The 21,382-nt window shown below is 31.2% G+C and overlaps 7 protein-coding genes and 2 long non-coding RNA genes across 22 annotated transcripts; 5 read left to right on the top strand and 4 right to left on the bottom strand.

The window, feature by feature from the left end:
- Positions 1-19: 19 nt before the first annotated feature.
- Positions 20-2,639, top strand: LOC128883247 (uncharacterized). Of its 2 annotated transcripts, none has more exons than XR_008458799.1 (4): positions 20-303; positions 406-449; positions 498-2,451; positions 2,527-2,639. It is a non-coding gene; the product is annotated as an uncharacterized LOC128883247 (long non-coding RNA). The 2 variants fall into 2 exon arrangements; XR_008458798.1 differs by having other exon boundaries at positions 498-2,455; positions 2,527-2,611.
- LOC128883246 (uncharacterized) lies at positions 2,085-3,409 on the bottom strand. The gene is made up of 4 exons (XR_008458797.1): positions 3,210-3,409; positions 2,479-3,143; positions 2,312-2,431; positions 2,085-2,226 (listed from the first exon to the last, which is right to left on the bottom strand). It is a non-coding gene; the product is annotated as an uncharacterized LOC128883246 (long non-coding RNA).
- A 381-nt stretch (positions 3,410-3,790) lies between these two features.
- LOC128883364 (uncharacterized oxidoreductase YkwC-like) lies at positions 3,791-5,357 on the top strand. Of its 2 annotated transcripts, none has more exons than XM_054135634.1 (8): positions 3,791-3,876; positions 3,926-4,007; positions 4,084-4,121; positions 4,176-4,298; positions 4,390-4,533; positions 4,585-4,797; positions 4,854-5,008; positions 5,058-5,357. In XM_054135634.1, exons 1-8 carry the CDS (start codon positions 3,828-3,830, stop codon positions 5,214-5,216), a joined length of 963 nt encoding a protein of 320 aa, XP_053991609.1. In that variant the 5' UTR covers positions 3,791-3,827; the 3' UTR covers positions 5,217-5,357. The 2 variants fall into 2 exon arrangements, with proteins under 2 accessions (XP_053991609.1, XP_053991610.1); XM_054135635.1 differs by having other exon boundaries at positions 3,854-3,872.
- Positions 5,358-5,420: 63 nt separating this feature from the next.
- On the top strand, positions 5,421-6,954 carry LOC128883261 (uncharacterized). Of its 3 annotated transcripts, none has more exons than XM_054135440.1 (7): positions 5,421-5,502; positions 5,550-5,786; positions 5,833-6,140; positions 6,196-6,346; positions 6,407-6,481; positions 6,584-6,651; positions 6,707-6,843. In XM_054135440.1, exons 1-7 carry the CDS (start codon positions 5,494-5,496, stop codon positions 6,819-6,821), a joined length of 963 nt encoding a protein of 320 aa, XP_053991415.1. In that variant the 5' UTR covers positions 5,421-5,493; the 3' UTR covers positions 6,822-6,843. The 3 variants fall into 3 exon arrangements, with proteins under 3 accessions (XP_053991415.1, XP_053991414.1, XP_053991416.1); XM_054135439.1 differs by adding an exon at positions 6,934-6,954 and having other exon boundaries at positions 5,452-5,786; positions 6,707-6,866; XM_054135441.1 differs by lacking the exon at positions 5,421-5,502 and having other exon boundaries at positions 5,577-5,745.
- On the bottom strand, positions 6,928-10,167 carry LOC128883260 (uncharacterized). The gene is made up of 15 exons (XM_054135438.1): positions 9,993-10,167; positions 9,730-9,934; positions 9,602-9,655; positions 9,447-9,504; positions 9,178-9,372; positions 8,990-9,123; positions 8,608-8,762; positions 8,491-8,546; positions 8,242-8,422; positions 7,907-8,142; positions 7,778-7,852; positions 7,526-7,703; positions 7,327-7,469; positions 7,143-7,274; positions 6,928-7,065 (listed from the first exon to the last, which is right to left on the bottom strand). Exons 1-15 carry the CDS (start codon positions 10,162-10,164, stop codon positions 6,928-6,930), a joined length of 2,112 nt encoding a protein of 703 aa, XP_053991413.1. The 5' UTR covers positions 10,165-10,167.
- A 190-nt stretch (positions 10,168-10,357) lies between these two features.
- LOC128883456 (tubulin polymerization-promoting protein family member 3-like) lies at positions 10,358-11,351 on the bottom strand. 2 transcript variants are annotated; one of them, XM_054135827.1, is made up of 3 exons: positions 10,974-11,351; positions 10,659-10,925; positions 10,358-10,584 (listed from the first exon to the last, which is right to left on the bottom strand). In XM_054135827.1, exons 1-3 carry the CDS (start codon positions 11,077-11,079, stop codon positions 10,514-10,516), a joined length of 444 nt encoding a protein of 147 aa, XP_053991802.1. In that variant the 5' UTR covers positions 11,080-11,351; the 3' UTR covers positions 10,358-10,513. The 2 variants fall into 2 exon arrangements, with proteins under 2 accessions (XP_053991802.1, XP_053991801.1); XM_054135826.1 differs by having other exon boundaries at positions 10,659-11,351.
- A 597-nt stretch (positions 11,352-11,948) lies between these two features.
- LOC128883237 (uncharacterized) lies at positions 11,949-15,138 on the top strand. Its single transcript, XM_054135386.1, has 9 exons — positions 11,949-13,337; positions 13,408-13,569; positions 13,638-13,782; positions 13,832-13,958; positions 14,058-14,142; positions 14,197-14,250; positions 14,315-14,417; positions 14,471-14,684; positions 14,751-15,138. The coding sequence occupies exons 1-9, from the start codon at positions 12,228-12,230 to the stop codon at positions 14,974-14,976; spliced, it is 2,226 nt and encodes a 741-aa protein (XP_053991361.1). The 5' UTR covers positions 11,949-12,227; the 3' UTR covers positions 14,977-15,138.
- Positions 15,139-15,565: 427 nt separating this feature from the next.
- LOC128883410 (uncharacterized) lies at positions 15,566-21,121 on the top strand. Of its 8 annotated transcripts, none has more exons than XM_054135743.1 (7): positions 15,566-15,700; positions 15,774-15,880; positions 15,937-16,171; positions 16,225-17,374; positions 17,505-17,562; positions 17,616-18,258; positions 18,306-21,121. In XM_054135743.1, the coding sequence occupies exons 1-4, from the start codon at positions 15,616-15,618 to the stop codon at positions 17,232-17,234; spliced, it is 1,437 nt and encodes a 478-aa protein (XP_053991718.1). In that variant the 5' UTR covers positions 15,566-15,615; the 3' UTR covers positions 17,235-17,374; positions 17,505-17,562; positions 17,616-18,258; positions 18,306-21,121. The 8 variants fall into 8 exon arrangements, with proteins under 8 accessions (XP_053991718.1, XP_053991720.1, XP_053991719.1 ...); XM_054135745.1 differs by having other exon boundaries at positions 17,505-17,573; positions 17,628-18,258; XM_054135744.1 differs by having other exon boundaries at positions 16,225-17,405.
- On the bottom strand, positions 17,345-19,149 carry LOC128883413 (uncharacterized). Of its 2 annotated transcripts, none has more exons than XM_054135751.1 (9): positions 19,009-19,149; positions 18,807-18,938; positions 18,522-18,707; positions 18,454-18,468; positions 18,321-18,398; positions 18,112-18,266; positions 17,988-18,060; positions 17,642-17,911; positions 17,345-17,587 (listed from the first exon to the last, which is right to left on the bottom strand). In XM_054135751.1, the coding sequence occupies exons 1-9, from the start codon at positions 19,111-19,113 to the stop codon at positions 17,480-17,482; spliced, it is 1,122 nt and encodes a 373-aa protein (XP_053991726.1). In that variant the 5' UTR covers positions 19,114-19,149; the 3' UTR covers positions 17,345-17,479. The 2 variants fall into 2 exon arrangements, with proteins under 2 accessions (XP_053991726.1, XP_053991727.1); XM_054135752.1 differs by having other exon boundaries at positions 18,522-18,671.
- Positions 21,122-21,382: the final 261 nt, after the last annotated feature.

Raw genomic sequence — 21,382 nt, 5'->3', positions numbered from 1 at the left:
GTGGAGGGACTATTTTTCATGTAAGTCTTTTTTAAGATAACCGATTTGTATACAAAAATCTTTTTAAATCAATTCCGTCCGTTAACAAAAAAAAAAATTTTTTTTACGATGTAGAACCCTTAAATGTAGAATAATTAGAAAAAAAGTTTGTATACCTAAGCCTGTGTTTAGACAAAATTACGCATGAATGATGTTGAAGAAATTCATTTTCTTTTGGATTGTGAAAACTTTTAAATGATAAAAATATCCCTTTAGTGAAAAAAACAAAACGAATGAAACCAAACGATGTGAACGACTAAGAAGGTATGTTTGTGTTTGAATGCAACTTATTCACAAAATTCATTTAAATCAATTCATTTATGTTAAAATACAAAAAATTTCATAATATTGATAATATTGTTTTAGACAAAGTAATTATCAACGTACAATCACCATCACAGCAACCAATGGTGAGTTTCTATAAGGATAAAAATTCTTAAAAAAAATGTATTTGTTAGAAAAGTGATTGCCCATTTAAAAATGGACCTAGATGGAATTCAGTTCTACTAAATGCAAGCAAAAATTTAAGTATTTCTATCGTCCAAGCTATTATCAATTTTCAAGTAGCAAGTTTTCTCAATCTGAACGTAAAAACGTTTTGCATATTCTACGTCGATCACAAGAATAAGCAGTAAATATCGTTTTGATTTTTTTAGTTTAAGAATTTTTTGTATTTTTTTTAATCGTATAATTTTTGTATGAGAACATTGTTTCACTTTTTTTTTTTCGGTAATTGATGGAAGAAAAAAAGTTTATTTAGAAAACACGCTTATGGTTCTTAATTATTTTTATAAACCTGGTCGTACATGACGAAATAAAAATAAGATTATAGTCTTTTGGGGACAATTTATTGAATGTAGAAAAATTCAATTTTTTATATAGACTACTTTAGGGTTATACTTTTGTCGTGTTGTGAGTCATATTCCTTTGAAAGCACCAGATCCCATCTGAACTCTGACCTTAACCAAAGGAAAAGTCGTTCAGTACTAGTTATGGGAGACTGACTGGGAATCGCAGACTGGTAACAAGTTTTAAAAAATTTGATTCAGTGTTCCCCGTTTGAGGGTAGGCTATATGTCGAGTAATGAGCTTCGAAAAGATACCTCATAACGTAACGGTTACGCCTTCGTCAAATTTAATGTTGACTTAGCTGAACAACGGCTAAGTTTTCCGTTGCTGTAAATGGTGAAATGCCAACAAGATTTTTTTTGGAAATAGAATGTTACGTGTAATCTTTGTTTAAATGGTTTTTTTGTATTTTTTTATTAATCCTAACAGATTTAATGAAACTCTTTAAATAATTACTGTACATAAACGAGGGCCTAATAAGTGTCGTTTCCAGTTTTCGTAAAAATATTTTTAAAGAAAAAACTTTTAAAACCCTTTAAAAATAATTTATGACTTTTATTGCAATCACTGGATTATTAAAACTTTAATTTTTTGTTTTTATAGTCTTTTGTATACAATACATTTACTGAGCAATAAACACGTTACTTGAATCGATTAGTGAAAACTGATCTAATAACCATTACGAGATAAGCTATCTTTTCAGAGCTCATAAATAAGGCGTATTAATTTTTTTTACGGAGAGAAGGGGGGAGAAATAACACTGAGTTCAACGGAAATTTTTCTATTGATTTAATCGACTCATCAGTTTTAGTCGATTACAGCTGGTTGCTAGACCAACTCCAGATACTGACTAAGGCTCATTTTGAAGAAACCCTTCCATCTTTCAACTCTTGAGTGACGAATCCATTTGTATAACGTTTTTTATAGGTTTTCATTAAGAACAACGAAAAAGATATTTTTTATTAAGAATAAAAAGAAATCGCAAAGATACATTTTAATCCATTACTAAGAGTATATCAAGAGGCAATGGGAGAGGTTAGAGCATGTTGTTTTGGGGTCTGCCAAAGCCAACTGTTCTACTGGATCTCACCTTATCATTTATTGTATCATTGCGCGGATGCTGTATAGGGTTTCATGCGCTAAATACTGTACTTTTTCATGAGACATATTTTGCAGTTCGGGCTTCATTGATTTTCGTTAATATGTCCTCGATTATAGTCCTGTTGTACCAATACTGATATCCTCGTTAACTAGAAACACAAATACTTTCTGTAGTTGTAAAAGCGTTCAAATCGATTAACGATCAGGAATCAACACCTTATAGGTGGCCAAGACGACCTTGAAATGCATTAGATTAATTTGTAATATTAAATCAGTTTAATTAAGTCAAAAACATTTCTAGATTATCGACTATAATGTATACCCTCTGTGTTTCCATTTTTTTGACGTTTTGTTGCATCTAGTGTGGCGTAAAGAAAAACAAGGGCCTTTTATCAACCAGCCAACACTCAACCGAGTTACAGTCCGACGGTTCATATTGATTCTGAAAAGCTTCAATCAACGGTAGGTAAGCCACGTTAAACAACTTACAAAGATTAAATATGTTTTCAAATTAGCAATAAATTGTATTTTTCGTAGGATAAAACAATTTTGCTAACAAAAACTTTCTTTGTAACCCCTTATTCAAGATAGGTTTAATCAGAACATTCTTCGTAACAAAGATGCTGTTTAGTGAATCGGACGACCCCTAAAGCAAAAAGGTTTCCGCCACATGTCCCAAATGTCTTATTGGCATGATTTTTTTTTAATGAATTGAAATTGACACACCCTTGTCATTTGAGTTAGGCTCTATCAGAAAATCCTTAGCAGTCCAGATGTTGGATTATTGGATTGAGTGGCGCAGAAAAGAATGAAACTCAAGCAGAAAACTTAATATGGGTGACATTGACGCTGATAGAACAACATACAGTAACACATGTTTACTCACAAAAAAAAGCTGGATTATACGTCTCCAAATCTAAAATTTTTATATAAATGAGAATAGACACTCGTTAGCACGACTCCAGTTGGGACAACAAAACGAAGTAAACTAAACGTTTTGTTTTTTTACATTAAACAAATTTTTTTGCGTATTGTTTTACTCATTCAATCTTTTCTACACCTCACTTGATGTTTCTCTGCTTGAACATACATACCAAGAAAAATTCTCCAGTATGTTTTCAAAAAATATTGGCAAATCGAACTTTGTATTAACACTGCTAAGTCAAAAATAAAACAAGGTGGAACGACAAAACGCCGCCAACTTTTAAAATGTAACTTACAAAATGAATCGATACGTTGAATAAACTATCAACTTGTTATAGCGCTCTATACATTGTTCGCGCTATCGCGTTTTCTATCTAAAAAATACTTCTTCATAGGCAGCATCAACAATATCGGCTCGTTATTCGGCTTTTACTCGACACTCCTATTAACTTATTAGACAATTTAATTTCCTACACAGGTTCCTGTGAATTTTTTTTTCTTAATCGTGCCACGCTTTTTAAATTGATATTTGCGCCATATGAAAATGTGTATAATATGTTAAAAATAAGTTTGTTAAAAATTATAGATCTAGGAAACATTTTCGTTTTGAAATTGGGTCATCTCAACAATGACTCGTTCACTAGTTCCATTTCAAAATTTCAGTGTGCGTTTTATTAAATTTGGCTCCTTTTTTCTAAGACTAGGAAATGATCAACTTACTTGAAACTTTTAAAGACATCTTTTTGCCAACCTCGCTTTAACTTGAAAAGTGTGTTGTTTTTGTGATCAATTAAAACATGTATGAAGCTGGAAAAGGGTGAACAAAACATGAAGCTGGAGTGTCAGCCTTACCCACATGAATACTTCTTGAAAAAACCTTTTCTCTAAAAAAACAACCTTGTCGTTTTGAGATAATGGAACAGTTTGAATGGCTTAATAATCAAAAGGAATCGCTTAGTGTTGGTACACATTTTTTTTCTCACTAACAATGCATAATTTTTTTTTTTGTTAGGTTGGATTGGATGTGGTGTAATGGGCTTGCCTATGTGCTGCAACTTAATTCGTTATGGAGGACATAAAGTTTTTGTTACAAGGTAGAGGCCAGTGGGAACCTACGGGTTTTTCGTTACTTGCTTTTGTTGCATCTTGCTTTTGTTATGTTGCCTGAAGCCGTACTGCGTCTAAATGCGAGAGAGCTATTGCCTTAGGTTGGCATTTATTGTTGCATCTTGTTTTTTATAAAAAAACATGTGTTTGATTAGGTGCAACATTTTGTGATACACCAGCGGATCTTATTCAGCAAAATGTTCATGTGATTATTTCTATTGTTGGATTTCCGCATGAAACAAAAGATATTGTTTACGGAAAGAATGGAATTCTTCAAGGTACAATGCAAACAAAGCTTATTTATCGACTTTACTTTTTTTCTGATTATTGCTTTAATGAACATAATTTTTATAATTTGTTTCCATGTAGGTCTTGATATAAACACTTCAGTACAACAGAAAAGAACGCCTATTTTTATCGATATGAGCACAGGAGATCCTACGCTTGCAAAAGAAATTCATACTACGTTTGAAAAATTGGGATCATACTCCTTTGATGCACCGGTTTCAGGGGGTACTTTTGTGTTGCGAACAAGTTAAAACATCCTTTTAAAATTTTTTCAAGGGGACGTTGGAGCGGAAAATCGAGCTTTAGCTGTTTTTGTTGGCGGCAATAACGCAACGGTGTTTCAAAAACTGGAGCCTTTAATTTTCCAACCTATAACCGATGTTACCAAAGGAGGACGGATTCAATATATAGGAAAAAGTGGTGAAGGGCATCAAGCTAAAATCGTGAATCAAATTTTCATTGCAAATACAATGATTGGAATGTGCGAAGGTAGTTTTTTTCGTGTGTGTGACGTTGTCAAAAAACAAATTTTTATTTTTTTCAAGGTATATTTTACGCTCGAAAAGTCGGATTACCTTTACCACAAACGTTGAACGCAATTGAAAAGGGTGCTGCTGGGAGTTGGAGTTTATCTAACTTAGCACCCCGTCTACTTGACAACAATTACAGCCCCGGATTTTATGTAGAGCATTTTGTCAAGGTATCCCATCAAAAAAAATTTTGCTTTCTGTAAATTTTTCTTCACTTAGGATTTAAGTATTGCTTTACAAGATGCTACACGTTTAAATTTACATTTACCTGGCTTAACCTTAGCCCATGCATTGTATACGGAATTATTGCAAAAAGGTTACGGAAAGTTAGGGACTCAGGCTTTGCTGAAACGCTACGAGTTTACACATAAAGAATAAACACTTTTCTTTGATTTTTTTTTAATTGACTTGTTTAAAAAAAAAACACGCTTCATTACTTAAAGTAGTTGATTTTTTTATTTCTTTTTTTCAAAATTAAAAATTTGACGTGAATCACAAAAAAGATTCATAATGTCTTAACATCTGTCATTTCAGTGCAATTGATATTTAAAAAAAAAACTTTAATTGACAGAAAATTGATCTCTTTTTTTTATTGAAAAGTAAAACAAAACAATTTAACGCCTTTAATTAATGGTAGGCCAGTTAAAAGGAACGAATGATTGTGGTACGAAAATTTTACAAAAGAAAATTCAAAATGAAAATCATGTGAAGCTTTTTGAAAAAAGTGAAACGTATGATAACCTTGTTGAATTCATCAAGGCTCTTGCTGAATCCGTTAAGAGTTTACCTATTAAAACAAATGAATTCCAAAAAACCAATGGATTCATGCCAAAATTTGACGTTTTATTTCAATCAATTGAATCGATACTAAATGAGGTCGAACCACTTGAAGGCAATATGCGTTTTGGTAATATAGCATTTCGAACTTTTGTGGAGCGATTAAACCAAGTAAATGCACTTTGAGAAAAAAAAAATTCTTTTTTCTATATTTTAGAGTATGCCCGAGATTTTACTTTTATTTTTACAACCACGGCGTGTTTGTGGAGTAACGTGTGAAACACAACAAACTACTTGCCGTCAAACAATTCACCGTCTTGAGCCTTTTCCGTATTCTGATGCCGATCGACCTCAAATAGCACAAGAACTAAGTGACTATCTTTGCTCATCCTTTGGAGATAAAACGCGAATCGATTATGGCTCAGGACATGAACTAAATTTTATTTGTTTTCTCTACTGTCTTGTTCGCCTTGAATGTTTTGCTTCCACTGATTACTCCAATCTTGTGAACGTGGTTTTCGCAAAGTAATTTTTTTTGTGTTTTAATGGTACTAGCATCAAACTACAGCGTGACTTGTAGATACTTGGCGTGCGTGAGGAGAGTTCAAACGCGTTATTCGTTAGAACCAGCAGGCAGTCGTGGTTCATGGGGAATCGATGATTATCATTTTTTACCATTTTTATTTGGCGCATCTCAGTTATGTGATCAAGAGAGTATAACCCCACATCAGGTAACTTTTTCCTTTCCTCACACTACCTTAAAAAAAAAACCATTTATTCTTCTTGTACAGATTAATGATCCACAAATAGTTCATTTATACGCGTCTCAATATTTTTATATGGATTCTGTGAAATGGATTCTTCAAGTAAACAATTCTTAGAAACAAACATTTCATCTGTGACGTGTGTGTGTGTGTGTGTGTGTGTGTGTGTGTGGTAATACGACTCCTACGACTACTCTTCTTTAGACCAAAGTTGGAGCCTTGTTCGGTGAATGTGCTCCTCTGTTATATGATATTAGTGGGATTTCATCATGGTGAAATAAATTGTTCTGATTTCATTAACAACGCGACCAGTGTATTTTTGTTTAGGTTTAAAATTTATACAGGATTAATAAAAATGTATAAAGCGGAAGTGTTAGGAAAGTTGCCTGTTATACAACATTTCCTTTTTGGCAACATTTTACCAGCACCAGCAACTTTGTAAATTGCTAGAGACAAAAACGGACCCTTTTTTAACAATGATCAAAAGGTACATTTCTTTTAACAAAAAAAAAAAAAGAAAAAAAAAACTAGAATTGTTTTAAACTTTATTAAAGATTGGCTTTGGGAGCTTTATTTTTTGATGACTTTTTAACGTCCCAAGCATTAAGAAAACTGTCAACAATATCTTCAGGTAAATGTTTGACATGCTCCAATGGTAAAATAATCGTTCCAGGTTGAACATGAACCTAATAATACACACAAAAACGCAAAAATGTTACATTTGAAACACTAAAAGCATTTTGACTAAGGTGAAAATCATTACCCGAGGTTTCACAAGTCTTTCATGTGCATTTAAAGTATTCCATTCGGGACCAAGCGGATGTTTTTGAGACATTTCAAATTGTTCTTTCGAATTGTAAGGAAACGGTAACGTTTTCGTAAAATAAGGAGCCAGCTGAAGGTACATTAAAATATTGCAACACGTTATTGTATTTAAATTTGCCTACTTTTCGATCTAAACGTCTATTAATATAAATACGACCAACAAGATTATTTCGATTGCTTTTTTCTTTGTGTAACACATTTTCACTTTGACGCAAACAAGTACGCGTTCCTCCTCCAGTCCAATGACCCCATCCAGGTGGGTATCCTTGTGATTAAAAAAAACAGTCAACAATTTACTTTTCTTATTAAAAAAAAGCTTACTTGAGTGACATTCACTCGTTTTCGTCACTTTGTCATTGTTATCTTCTTCTTCATTTTGAATACAAGACTGTTCAAAATCTTTTTCATTAGTGCTGCTTATCAAAAAAGCCTCTTGAATAAACGCTTCTTGATCTTTTTTATCATAAAGAGAATTATTTTTCTCTTCTATTGATTCAATCTAACCAATACATACACGCATATGATACAAAAACCTCAATACCTTACATTTCATCTATTGAGTAACATTTTTACCAATGTATGAATAGCTTCTGGTATATTGCACAAATCGTCTTTAGCGGGCATTAAAACTGACGATTGTGTCGCCATCTAAGAGTGGGGTTTTTTAAAAAAAATGGAGATGGATAAAACAGTTCAACTTACGCTTGTTGGTAACTCCACAAGATTTTTATGTTTTTTCTTCTCAATGTCCAAACGAGTTTGATCTAATAATTCTTTTGGAATAACAGGTAATTTTCTTTTTGAAAACATTTGAGGTGAAGTGTCTTTCGTTGTGTCCGAATCATTGTCACTACTACTAGAGCAGTCGTCTTGAACATTGACATGTAAACCACGCGAAGATTTTTTTTTTCTCTTCCTTGAAATCTCTTCTACCTTGTCTACTCAAAAAAAAAAAAATATTAAAACAATGTGCGGCAAATTGTACAATTTTTAAAATACTTGTTTTTTTTCACATGTAAAGCATTGTTGTAACGCACCATTGAATTGTGTTAAATCCTCTAATGTTTTTTTTTCTAATAACATATTTTGGTGTTTTTGCTTTTGCATTGCCTTTTTCATAAAAGATAGCTTCAAGAGTGCTGGGACATCGGAATCACTCGAAATCCCGTCCTCTGTCCCAACTTTCAACATTTTGCGGAGTTTATTTTCAACACACGCCTAACGTATGTTAACAACAATAAAAAAAAATAAAGATTTTTTGAGAATAAATTATTATGACGCTTCACCTTATGGTGGACTTCATTGTTATCCCTATCGCTCAAAGTCGTTGTATCTTCGTTGTCTAAATGGATATGCATTTTGTTTTTCTTTTTTACTTTATAACAAAGCAAACGATTTTTCACCAGATTCATCACTTGGATTTTTAATAACGTTTCCAGGTTTCGCGTGTAATACACGATTAACAGCGTCTTTTTCATCCTTGGCGTTTTGCATTTGTTTCGAAACAACCTTGATCATACTGCTACCACCAAATCGTACAGCCATTTCTGCCCATTTTCTGTAGTACACACACACACACACACACAAAAAAGAAATAATTTATTTGGAACAACAATCACGGCAACCGTTCAATCACATCAACTCGTATTTGACACAGTTCAAATAGGGTTCAAAAAAAATTCGTTTAAAAACAATCAAAAGTCGAGAGTTTGTTTAAACATAACAAAAGTAATGACTAACATTTATTATAAATCATTTAAATTCTTTGTTAATTTGAAACATTACTTGCGCGCATGTTCTTGCTTTAACATTCGAGCAGATGCCCTTTTCTTCTCAAAATCACGCCGTATTTCTTCTGCTAACTCAGGATTTTCCGTTTCAATTTGACTTAATAATTTTTCGCGCTCTTCAACTTTTGTCTAATCAACCGTGAAGATTATATTACAAGAAAAAGAAACAAAAGCTTTTCTTACTTTACGATACATTTTTCTAAATGTTTTCGACTTTATTTTTCCTAATCGCTTCGCTTTTCGTTGTTGTTGGAAAAGCAAGGATCTTAATTTTGCTAAACGTTGCGTTGTTGCAGCATCCTTGATGGGTTGAGCAACAGCTGAATTCAACGCATTGGGTGTAATGCTTTTTTTATCCACGCCGCTCATCTTTAATGCCTAAAAAAAACGTAAAAAAGAAAGAAAAAAAAATTTCAAAAACAAATGTGTTTGCACACTAAATGAATCCGTACCTCAGCAAGCGTTTTCTCAAAAGAACTTATTGGCTTAAAATAAGAAGATAAAGACGCTCTAAAAAAATGCAGTAAATTCAGAAAATGATAAAATAGCATTTTCAATACAAAACACTGCATAATCAAAAAAATGAACACTGGTTTAAAAATCTTACGTTGAATCTTTTACATCGGTTAAAAAATTTCCAAAAGTTAATTGTTCTGCGATTCTAAAAAAAAAATAACATTTTATTACCTTTTTTTGATATCTTAGTATTGAAACAACAAAAAATAAATTCATTACGCGTTTCGGTGTATTTGAGGTAACCATTTTCTGACGCCACGACGCACATGGGCATAATTCGCTTGACGTTCCAACTTGTTAAGTTTCGCTTTAGATTCAGGTTTTTTTAATGCTTCTTGACCTCCTAAACCTTCAAGATAGCTTTTTAATGTTCCAACATTCGATTGATTAGCCAAATTAGATACCAAATGTTCGAAATTGAATTCTACATTCCACAAAAAACTGCTTTCATTTTAAAATACAATTTTAAGTAACTAAAAAACCTTGGGATGCATTGGATTGTTGATTCGTTAGTGTAAAATATGAGTCATTTAGTAGGCCATAATTGACAGATGGCGGTTGTTTTTTTTCCTTTTCAGAAAAAAGCACACGATGACGTAAACTATTGGAATCTTTTCGTTTTGGCACTTTTTTTTCACAACTTTTTTCCCTCATGTTTAAACGTCCCTCGTTAAAAATGTGAACCTACACATTCGTAAGAAATCCTGTTTCTTCCCGTCTTCTTTTCAGATCAGTCAATGAATTTCGCCTTATCGTTTTCAAAAAATAAAACAATTTTAACCTTTTTTTAATTTTCATTCTTTTTATCTAAAGAGGCGTTTATAGCCATATGTTATTTTTTTGAGTGTTTACGTTACTCATGTGGTAGTGTTGATTTTAATTTAAAAGATAAATTTTTTTGATGACATAAAATAAAAAACAATGCATATTTTATTCTTTTAGAAAAATACACTTTAGGTAGGATCAACGACAATTGACACTATTTCTATAAAGGGAACAAAAGTCATTGTTTATTCTCTTTACTAAAATCGAGTCTGACGCCACGAGAATCACAAGGACTTCGATCCGTCAAATCTACATACAAGAAAAAAAAACACTCAATAGAAAACGTTTACAGACTAAAAGTATTTTATTTTTTGTTCAAGTACGTGATAAGTCAAACACGCGACGATTATTAATATCATTGGAAACCGGGCCTCCATATAAATGAATTCCAGTGTAAGAGGCTTTGTCATCAAAAAACCGGTTCGGTTGTGGTACGGTACAAGATCCATAAACGTCTTGACAATGCATGATACAATCATGTACTGCATTTAATTCAACACCTTTAGCTTTTGCTACATAAGGTAGTAGCTGAAGAAACTCTTCAAAAGTTATTTTACAATTTTTTCCATGAAATTTTAAGAAAAGAAGATCTGCACTAGTAGCAGTAAATTTGGAGTCCAACAATTTACAATTTTTACACAGTTTAATAAAATTAGTTTGAGTTAAAAATAGCTTTCCTGCTGTTGCAAACTTATTAAAACAATTTGAAATTCCTTCTCTTGCCGTGTCGGTTAACGGTTCCATTATAGCGTTTTATAACTTTGTTAACATAGGTTCATTAACTCATATTCATTTTCGGGTATTTTGAAGCTTTATTTTACCGTTTTATCAAAAAGATGAGTTTCCTACGTGTGCATGTAAGGCGACTTTGCAAAAATTAAAAATTTCTTCTACTATCTCAATGTCTAAAACCTTTAAGTTTTTTTTTTTTCCAGTTTTTTTTTATAGTCAAAACGCACATTCATTTTTTTCATTTCAATTTGTTTTAATAGACCTCATTTAGTGAATATGTGCGTGAATTAACATTCTAACAGAAATAAAAAGTTCATTCACCTTTTGTAAATCAAATAAAGGTTCATTCACCTGTTTTTGAATTCAATTTACGTTTTTTCACCTGTTTTTGAATTCGATTTACATTCATTGACTTGTTTTTAAAATAAATTGACGTTTATTCACTTGGTCTTCAAGTAAATTTAGTTAAATTACTTTTTACTATAAAATTTTCTTAAGAATAATTTTTTTTTGATTCTATTTTCGTTCATTCATTTCTAAATTTAAACTTTTGTTAAGAACATTATTTTTTATTTTCCTTAATTTACTTTATAATAAGAATTTTTGTTAAAAAGAAATTTTTTAATTCTATTTTTGTCAATTTATTGTTTAATTTAAATTTTTGTTAAAACTAATTTTTTTAATTCCATTTTCGTCAGTTTACTTTTTAATTTTAACTTTTATTAAGAAGATTTTTTTAACTTTCGTGAATTGACTTTTTAATTTAAACTTTTAGTAAGAAGAATTTTTTAAATATATTTTTTCGTTAATTCGTCTTTTTAAAACTAACAAACTCAATTTATGACGACATTAAAAAGAAAAAACTTATATAATGGAACGTAAACTTTCATGTTAATATTCAACAAATCAACATGCTGCACGTTTAAAAAATTTGTTTTTTGCAAGCTCGAGCGACTCAATTATTTTTCAGAATTTAGAATTTTATTAAGAATAAAGATATAGCAATAATAAATAAAAAACGTTTTTTTTTTTTTTTAATTGGTCACAAATCTGTCATTGAATTGCTTCATGTCGATTCAAGTTGGATCTGTTGTACCCAGTTTTTTTTTTTGTTAAAAGAGAGAAAAACTTACTATTATTAGTCATTTTTATTGAAAGTCATGAGTGCTTCTCAACAAAATAGTGAAAATGGAGATTCCGGAAAAAAAGTTTTATCTAAAGGTGTGGAAGACAATATTTTACAAAATAATTCTTTCGATATAAGTAGCTCAGTTTTAACTAATAATCAACCAATTCCCAAAGATGTTGTTCTTATGGGTGGTCATTTAGATACGCTTGTAGTTGCTTGCGAATTAGCTCGTCGCGGTTTGAATGTAATCGTTTTAGATGACGAGATGGAAGATGGTCCTAATGAGCACCCGAGTGATATGGTGGTTTTAAATAGCCGAAGTTTAGAAGTTTTGTCCAATTTAGATAGCTCCAACTCTTTTGTGTCACAAGGCATCATTTTAAGGGGTGTTCTTTTAAGAAGATCTTCAAAAGAGAATTTCGAAGATTTATCTTTATGGAATGCTGAAAGTGCATTTGCTTATCCCGTTTTGTTTTCTTATACTGATTTAAAAAAAAATTTAACGCAACTTTTTTTAAAATTTCACGGAGAAATACATTATAATGTGAAACCATTAAAAATTAAAATTTCACGTCACTCAATTTTGGACTCCTTTAATAAACATAATAATCAATCGGATCAATCTTCCACAAGTTCTTATGAATCGGAAACATTTCCTCCATATTCTTCTTCTTTACATCTGTTACCTAAAAAATCCCCTATAGAAAAATTACAAACATTGCTTTATGAACCAACCAATCCATCAACATTGATGGAAGCAGATAATTTATGTATTGTTCAAGTTCAACAATCTGTTACCAAATCTGTTTTAACTTGCACAAGTCGTTATATTATAGGAGGTGATGGAAACAATTCACTTGTTCGCAAAGCTTTAGGTTTAATGGCTAAGCCTTACGGACCCCATATATGCTATCATATTGTTCGTATTTTAGCTAAATTTCCTCAAGATTTAGTTTACGATCGGGTGAAGGTCGTGGCTCTTAATCAATCATTAATTCTTTTGTTTCCCTGTAAATGGAAAAAACGAGGAGTTTGTTTTCAGCTTATTAAAATAACATTATTACAAATGGATCATACACGTAATTCTTTTTTCTCACCAAAACCATTAACAGCATCTGAAATTCAAAATTATTTAACACAAGTAAAAGTTTCTGTAGACTTTCTTTTCCATTTCATTTAACTATTGATATCAATGTTATGATTTCGTAAAGATTTGCTCACTTGTTTTATTGAAAGCCATTATCTATCAAAAAACGATAACATACCAAAGTACAATAACAGAACGAGTGTATTGTTCGTACGGTTTTTTGATTGGTCAAGCAGCTCATGATCATCCACCTTTTTTCATGAATCATGTGAATACTGGTATTCATGTTAGTACCAAGATATCAAATAACTTTATTACTACGAACTCTTCATCTTAAATGTTATTCATATTTAGGATGCTTCCAATTTAGGATGGAGAATAGCGAATGTTTTGCGAGGAGCCTCTTCAATTTCTTTTAAAGAATATGAAAAGGAAACGCAACTTATGGCTATGTATCTTGTTGAAACATGTCTTCACTTAGTTGGTTTATTTTTGAAAAGTATCACGTCTGCTTACAAAAGGCAATGTTGTAATCTTTTGTTTATTAGAAGCTTCCTTTTCTTATAATGTATCTCTTTGTGTTGCATCTCTCTTTTCCTTTTCTATTCCTAGCACCCTACCAAATCAGCTTTTATATAATATCAAACGTTCCGTGGAGACTTTTCCATTTTTTTCGTATGATATTGGGTGTTGACCATTGTAATTTTGTTTATATTATAATCATAAAAAATTGTTTTCTGTTTTTATACATAAATTTTTTTTTTTTCGTAATAGTTTTAATAAAAACAATCATTTTTTAACATCTTCCGGTACCGCCCCGGGTTCACTTCTGCATACATCAACAGTGATCACTTTACCTGTAATAACGACATTTTAGCAACGAATGTCAAATTATTTTTTTAATATAATGTAGATGAATCAAAATCGAAAAAGGAATTGTAACCTTGTGCCTAAGTTGTTTTTTCATGTACTCTTTAGTTTTCTTCGTTTCAAAAACATAGTATAGAAAACAATGTTTGACATCATTTCAGGTGACTCGAGGAGTGACTTATACCTGCGTTTTAGCTATTCGCGTGCTTCCGCTTGGAAAGAAAACCTTTACAATTCTTCAATGTGAAAGGAAAAAGCATACCAGTAATAGTTTACTAAATAATATATTTTTGATTGTGATTCAAACAACTCTTTAGTTCATTGGAATCATGCTTGTTTGGTTCGTTTAATACGCCTCCTTCGAATGTTTTCGACATTTTTTAATTCGAATACTCTACTTCCATATTATGATATTAAATTTGTTTGGGTTATTTGCGGACTGGTGGATATCAAGCGTTTAACTACCGATTATCCTTTGGAAGAGATTTACAATTGTATACCGCATCAATTGTTGCATTTAATTAAATCAACGTAACATGATAGTTTTATAAAAAATGAAAAAAATACTGTTCACTTTGTCTGTTTATGTTTTTATAGTCGAAAATATTCAAGAGATATGATTTTAGCTGTGGATTATAAAAATGAATTTTATTCGACCTTACAGTTATCTTTGTGTCAACCCTACGATTCCCAAGGTTCAACAAAGTCGGGAGCTTTTTTATTATTACGTCCAGATACATGTGTTTCTTGTAACGGGTATGCGGGAGATTCCAAAGCATTAAACGCTGCTCTTGAATATTGCTTACTTTACTGCCCTCATTAAATGTCTTAACAAAATGTATAAGTGTCTCAGTTGTTTTTTTTTGCAATTGGTTGAATTTTTTTGAGAAAAAGTTCTTCTCGAACCAAAATTTAACCGTGATAGAACATCAAGCGTGCGTCACGCTGAAGGGCATAAACCACAACAAAACTGTTATAGATTTTTTCGCATTTCAACATATGTATAGTTGCAAAGAAAAATTAACATTCAAACATGCGTAAATTGATGGTATTCAAATATTCCACTATATTATATTGAAGAAAGACCAACGCGTTTTTTGCACCAAATTTATTTCACGTGCCTAATAATCCTTTGATTTCACATGTGAACTGCCTTGCTTTTTTTTAATGTTTTAACATACTTGTACCAAGCTTGTTTTTGAAATATTTTTAATTAAAAAAATATTTCAAATTATTTCATTAGTTTTTTCACCTGTTTGAAGGTGATCGTTAACATTGTACCATGTTTTTCTATAAGAACTAACTATTTATTTGACGAGAAAAAATAAAGGTAACACTTAAAAAATTCGTTATAAATAAGCCAACAGGCAGGTCTACCAAAAGTTATTTTAAAGGCTAGCCAAACGTTCGATTGTAGTTATTTTGTATTTTACCCTTTGCCACGCATCTAGCTTGACCTGTGATGCTCGGGCCTCCTTATGAACTAATAAATGCTTTCACTCCAAAAGGTTGGAGTTTAGAAGAGCTCAAATCTATTTTTTCCTCTTGTATGAAAAACTATTGTGTTTCAATAGTAAGCAGTAATTGTACCTGTGAGCAACTGTGTCTTATGTCAATTAGTTGGAGTGTTATACGGAGATGGAATTAAAGTGTCGACCAACCCTAAAAAAAATTCTCACTTTAAAGTGTTGTTTACAACAACAAAAGGCGTTCTAGATGCATATAAAGTAGACTTAAAAAGATAGTTTTTCAGAACTTCATTTTATTTTTAATACATTTTCAGGCACTGAATGGAGCAAGGTGTGCCGTGTTTGATCCAACTCTACGATGGAATCTTACCTATTCAAAAGAAACACGTTTAAAGCTTATTGCATCAGGTCTTCTTAATGAATCGGCTCAAAAGAGATGGGTAGCACCTATAAGGATGCCACCCGGACCAAGTACTCAACTGCTTCATAAGTCATGTAGTAAGACTGTGGAAAAGGGAGAAAAAACTAGAGGAAATGAAGAGAAAAAAAGTAAGTCAACCCTTGGGAAGACAAAAAAAAACACACTTCCTTTATGCATTCAGTAATGAGAAAACAAGAAGCGTTAAATGCTTTTAAACAACTAGAAAAAATAAAAAAAACATCCTTACACTCTTTTACTCTGGATTTGAAAGTGAAAAACAAGGATACGACACACACTACTGATTCGCATGCAACTTGTGGTTTTTCTCTTAAAGAACCACAACAAATAAAACCGCCTTTCTCTGAAAAAATAAAAAGTCAACAAAAAGAAACGTCAAGTGAACAGCGTACTAAAGTGGATCCTTCCTTACCGTCCCCAATCATACTTGATCTCCCTTGTAGTGTTGTAAAAGATGTAACATTAACGAAACGTGAATGTAGTAAAACAGGTGAGAATGCGACCGTTTTAACGACATTTCAAAGTCCCGGCCAAAATGAAATATCTCAACAAGTTTCTTGTGCTGATGGAAGACATGGTTTCAGTACGTTAAATAAAAAAAGTGGTGAATTGTTGATCACCCCTGACAAAACAATAACACCTAGCGTCAATGGCCAAGCTTCTTGTATTCATTTGATGGAGGCAAATAAAAAAGAACTGTTATTGACAGATACACAAACAAAACCTTATGTTACGCCGGAACTGAAACAAAAGAACTCCGCTTTGTTTAAAATGATGTGTACAAACGAATCAGTCAATCACTCGAATTGTGTTGCTAGATCTACCAGTGTTAACAAACAAAACGAAATGACAGGAAGAAAATTAAGCATTATATCATTACTAAAAACTCAAGAAACTTGTTCTAGCGATAAGCGTTCCGATGAAGAAAAACATTTATGCTTGAATCCCGTTTCATCTAATGCTATGACTGAGCACATGATTTACACAAAACAAACCATTTCTGCTTCTTCTAGTTCCATTCAAATGATAAAAACACCTCAACTTTATCATATTCTTATAGAGCCTTGTATAGCGTTGGATTCTTGGTGTCACCCCTTTGTTAATCCTAGTTGTTTTTTTCCACCCATTCTGCCTTATCCTTTTAAAGCTGATAACTCTGTTGATACAACTTAATTTTTTATCAATGAGGAAGAAAGCTTATCAAGTTTGTTTTTATATAGCAAACTATAAAGTCATGCAAAAACTTCTTTTTAACATTTAAACAAATATTTATTATCACAAAATGATTCAAAAATTGAAGTTACTTAAATTATGTATGTGATAAAATTTCTTTTCGGTACAACGGTATAAGTCTTTTTGTTTCGATTGAAACGCTTAACAAAAACAGTCATGGTCAAATTAAAATGTTTTCTATCTTTTTATTGTTTCTTTTTCCCGTTCCAGGTGAACCCGCACAACATAGAAGGCACAAGAAAGATTACTAAGGGAAGACTAAAAACGAGTAAGACTAGGGTGAGCAAAAGGATCTAAAATCATTTCTGGTCATGTCAAAAGTATTAAAAACAGAAAAGCTCATGTACTTGAATTTGATAAGGAAGAGGAGGGTGCGAGTCATAGATTTTCCAATAACGCGAAATTGTCCATAATTCCGTTAAAAGTATAAAAATATTAAGAATGCCTTGTAAACCAAAACGTTTCATACGAAAGTTGGTAACAAAATGCTGTATATCATCTGTTCCCAAAATGGCAGCAAGAGTTATGAAAACTGTACGTAAAAAGACAATCCAATGTGATGTAACAATTTGCATTTGTGACTTTAAAAAGAAAACGTTCACATCTGCAAATGTCGCCTAAGCAAACAGAATCGACTTTTGTTTCACCCCTTTCAATCTATTGCAGGTGGACACTGTTTTTCTTATCACTTACCACAAAAACAAAAACCAACATGGTGCAATACGTCCAGAAAGACGATAGACCAGAATGAAAATGCTTTATCTTCCTGCAGTTTCAGCAAGAAACAGTGATGCATAATGAAGAGTAAAAGATTTACCATGAATTAATATTTTTTAATAAGGAGACAAGTTGATTGTGAACTGATTTGGGGCAAGTGTCACGAGAACTTTTGTTCAAACTACCAACGGTGGCGTTTGTTGTCGCAAGAGAATCCGTTGAAGAAGTTATATTATTCCAATACCACGTACGTCTCTTTGAAAGCATGTTTTATATAGAAAATACTTTGTTTAGAAAAAAAACAATTACCTTTAAATTTAAATAGTCCACTAACATTATTCCTAGAACAATTCCCAAACAATTACATCCTAAAACATCTAAAACTATCTGCAAAAAATTATGTTGCTACTAACGTGAATATTCTCCACTCAAGAATACTTACATGATCCCACCAACACTGCCACGAAAAGAAAAAAAGTCAAATAATTTTAGTTAAAGAAAATGAGTTACCTCATGGAAATTAGGTAAGATGTGCCTAAATGTAATTTCCATGAGTTCAAAAAATATAGATAACGTCCATAACAAAGCTGTGTCTCGAATGATGAGTGCTTTAATAAACCAACCAAAGAAATGAGCCAAAACAAAAATATCAATTTTTTCCTTTAAAAAAAAAAAATTACTCAAAACCTTTCTTTTCTAATTCAAAAGATAAATTATTTCAAAAAAAAAGTTCTCTATGTTTTTTTTTGGTTATCGTACAAATACAAAACCTTTCTAATGAAAAAAGTGTCTTACTTGAACATTAAAAAACAAAGACTTTGGATGGCCAGGGGTAAAAATATTACAGTCTAAAGCATAACTGATTTCCGAATAATCTTTAAGCCTTATATTCCAGCTTTGCAACTTTTTTCTGACATGGTGAATATCCTTGAGAAAATTGTGAATATAGGATTACAAGATTGAAATATATATGACGCCAAAACATCGAGTTACATACTTGAGTGGAAATAACAAAGAGTAAAAGTATATAAGCCACAGAAACCAGATGAATGGAATAAACAAAATAGATGTTGAGATTGAATTTTTCATTTTTTATTTTCATTATTTAATTTATAAAAAACGAATGGAAGCCCTACAAGGAACTAAAATTGATTATGAAAAACATTATTTAAAGCATGTTTTCTTTAAACAAAAGAGTTTCCAGATTGATTAAATACTTGTTAAAATCAATCAATAGCTTTTTTTTTAAAAAGCAGTTTGCAAGGTAAAAGAATAGAATTTTCTTTTTGACAACTTACTCAATGACCAACAGAAAAAAGATAAAAATTGAATTACAATTAAAGATAGTAAAATTGAAACTACAACAAATTATGCATATGCGTCAAAAAATTTATATAACTTCTCGTTATATGTACATATAATTACTTTGAAAATTAAAAATGAAAAAAATCGAATCGATTAATTACATTGATTACAAAAAAAAAAAACGATATTTATTTTTTATTCAGTGTCAATCATGAAATGCCATTTAAAACATAACATGCTGAATCCTGTGCTTACAAAAGTTAAAACGGCACGTTAGGATACTACTCGTTTTGGGTCCATGAACATGGTATTTATTGACATTCTATCTTAATTATCTTTTTTTATACAAAGCTATCTAAAATGAGAAAGTGTGATATGCACCTCACAACTGAAAATTGTTCTCGATACAATTAAAAGTTACTTGCTTTAAGAACGAAACTTCATTATATGTGTAACATCTAACACATTAGTTTACTTGAAATCTAAAAACATTTGTTTACCTATACCAAAACACAAAACTTAAAAGTTTTCTCAACGTTTTGGTCGAATAAAAAAGATGATTAGTCCACTATGATGAAAATGTGTAGTTTTTTCCTAGATGAATTGTTTTTTATTTTCTGAAATAGAATTATTGGAACGAATGACTCGAAAAAATTGTTTCTTAATAATAATAAAATATTTTATAAAAAATTTATTTTTGAATTTTTTTTTTCTACAATAATTGAAAAAAAGAAACAGTTGGCTTTATATGCAAGTCTATTTTTTTACGTTCGTTAAAAAAAAAAATAGTGTTGCAAATTATACAAACAAACATGTCTACACGAGCACGACTAACATTTTTTTTCAACGTTAATAAGACTTGTTTTAATTATTCTCATTTTATATATGACTAGGTTCATTCACGATATCATTCACAATGAAACAGCAAGAACTAACTAAAGATAGCAATTTAATAATAATACACTATTAGAAAACATTGTTTGTCTTAACAAAGGATAATAATTCCATAAATTCATCATACAGTTAACTTTTGAGTAAGAGAAAAAATAATTTTAGAAAATCATTTTTTCTTCTGAATTTAACAAGGATTAAAAAAAAGCGAGTTTGTCAGCTTCTGTCGATGTCAACTAATGAAAATGTTTTGTACAAATGAGCTCGCGTATGGGTGGGTTGGTAATGGTCTGGGACACGACAAAATGTCACGCCGCGCGTGTCACAATTAGTTTTATTAGTTTGTAATATCATTCTATACAATTTACTTTTGATTTAACAATATTTAAGTTGTGTTAATGACATCAATGTTTTTATCGTCTTGTCTTTTTATTTCGTTCATGTTTTCAATAGTAATGGGAAGCCCATCTACTTTGTTCAATTCGTCACTTTTAGATGACTCTGGTAACAAAGGTCTTGCTCCGGAGAGTTTTATGAATATGACTATATCTGAACTCAATAGTACCGGAGTGTCGCCTGTTCAGTCACGGGGTTTGAAGAAGAGTAAACGCCCAGTAATTTATTCTAAAGGGTACAAGGTGTATAAAGGAAAATATAGCGGATATTCAAAACCAATTACAAATGTTAAAGATTTCGTTTACAGAATTAAGACGACTGGAAAAACCAAGCTGTCGAAATTGAAGGGGTAGAAGAAAGTCATGCGTTGTTATTTTTGTAATTGAAAAATAATCAATATTTTTAATTGTTTATCTGAGTATATTTAATAAGTATATTTTTCAATCCTTATTTGTCAACTTAAAGATTGGTTTAAAAATAAAACAAACAAAATTTGTGCAAGTTTTAAAGTAAAGAAACCTTGTATAGATGAAATAGATACAATTTTTTTTAATTGGTTTTTATGTTTTGATAAATGTTTTGTTATTGTTGCTTGAATTTTTTTTTGATTTGTTGGTTTTCAATTAAATCATTCTCGTAGTCATTTGTTATTTTGGTCAAAGTTTTAAAACCATTTAAATAAATGATACTTTTTATAGAGAGTGTGGTTTGGAAAGAAAAAAAAATGCACTTACGAAGAAAATTTGTCTAAACTATTTTAATTATGATACATGAATTAA

The sequence above is a fragment of the Hylaeus volcanicus genome, unplaced genomic scaffold (genome assembly GCF_026283585.1).
Source record: "Hylaeus volcanicus isolate JK05 unplaced genomic scaffold, UHH_iyHylVolc1.0_haploid 12221, whole genome shotgun sequence".
In the NCBI taxonomy this organism is placed as follows: Eukaryota; Metazoa; Arthropoda; class Insecta; order Hymenoptera; family Colletidae; genus Hylaeus; species Hylaeus volcanicus.
Note: the sequence above shows the minus strand (reverse complement) of the source record. Positions and strands in the feature narration are given on the sequence as shown.

Bases quoted from the DNA above. Each gene is read 5' to 3' on its own strand.
- LOC128883364 (XM_054135634.1), top strand. From the start codon at position 3,828: ATGGAACAGTTTGAATGGCTTAATAATCAAAAGGAATCGCTTAGTGTT. The intron at 4,299-4,389 runs GTACAATGCAAA...GTTTCCATGTAG, and splicing joins AAAGAATGGAATTCTTCAAG to GTCTTGATATAAACACTTCA. The intron at 4,534-4,584 runs GTACTTTTGTGT...AATTTTTTCAAG, and splicing joins TGATGCACCGGTTTCAGGGG to GGGACGTTGGAGCGGAAAAT.
- LOC128883413 (XM_054135751.1), bottom strand. From the start codon at position 19,113: ATGAAAATAAAAAATGAAAAATTCAATCTCAACATCTATTTTGTTTAT. The intron at 18,267-18,320 runs GTAATTGTTTTT...ATGCTTTCAAAG, and splicing joins TGGACTATTTAAATTTAAAG to AGACGTACGTGGTATTGGAA. The intron at 18,061-18,111 runs GTAAATCTTTTA...CTGAAACTGCAG, and splicing joins TTAAAAAATATTAATTCATG to GAAGATAAAGCATTTTCATT.
- LOC128883410 (XM_054135743.1), top strand. From the start codon at position 15,616: ATGCTCGGGCCTCCTTATGAACTAATAAATGCTTTCACTCCAAAAGGT. The intron at 15,701-15,773 runs GTATGAAAAACT...TATGTCAATTAG, and splicing joins CAAATCTATTTTTTCCTCTT to TTGGAGTGTTATACGGAGAT. The intron at 15,881-15,936 runs GTAGACTTAAAA...ATACATTTTCAG, and splicing joins GCGTTCTAGATGCATATAAA to GCACTGAATGGAGCAAGGTG.
- LOC128883261 (XM_054135439.1), top strand. From the start codon at position 5,469: ATGGTAGGCCAGTTAAAAGGAACGAATGATTGTGGTACGAAAATTTTA. The intron at 5,787-5,832 runs GTAAATGCACTT...TCTATATTTTAG, and splicing joins TTGTGGAGCGATTAAACCAA to AGTATGCCCGAGATTTTACT. The intron at 6,141-6,195 runs GTAATTTTTTTT...CGTGACTTGTAG, and splicing joins GTGAACGTGGTTTTCGCAAA to ATACTTGGCGTGCGTGAGGA.
- LOC128883260 (XM_054135438.1), bottom strand. From the start codon at position 10,164: ATGAGGGAAAAAAGTTGTGAAAAAAAAGTGCCAAAACGAAAAGATTCC. The intron at 9,373-9,446 runs GTACGGATTCAT...CGTTTTTTTTAG, and splicing joins TTGAGAAAACGCTTGCTGAG to GCATTAAAGATGAGCGGCGT. The intron at 8,763-8,989 runs GTAATGTTTCAA...TGTGTACTACAG, and splicing joins AAGCAAGAACATGCGCGCAA to AAAATGGGCAGAAATGGCTG.
- LOC128883237 (XM_054135386.1), top strand. From the start codon at position 12,228: ATGAGTGCTTCTCAACAAAATAGTGAAAATGGAGATTCCGGAAAAAAA. The intron at 14,143-14,196 runs GTAATAACGACA...AATATAATGTAG, and splicing joins CAACAGTGATCACTTTACCT to ATGAATCAAAATCGAAAAAG. The intron at 14,418-14,470 runs GTAATAGTTTAC...ACAACTCTTTAG, and splicing joins TGAAAGGAAAAAGCATACCA to TTCATTGGAATCATGCTTGT.
- LOC128883456 (XM_054135826.1), bottom strand. From the start codon at position 11,079: ATGGAACCGTTAACCGACACGGCAAGAGAAGGAATTTCAAATTGTTTT. The intron at 10,585-10,658 runs GTACTTGAACAA...TCTTGTATGTAG, and splicing joins TCGCGTGTTTGACTTATCAC to ATTTGACGGATCGAAGTCCT.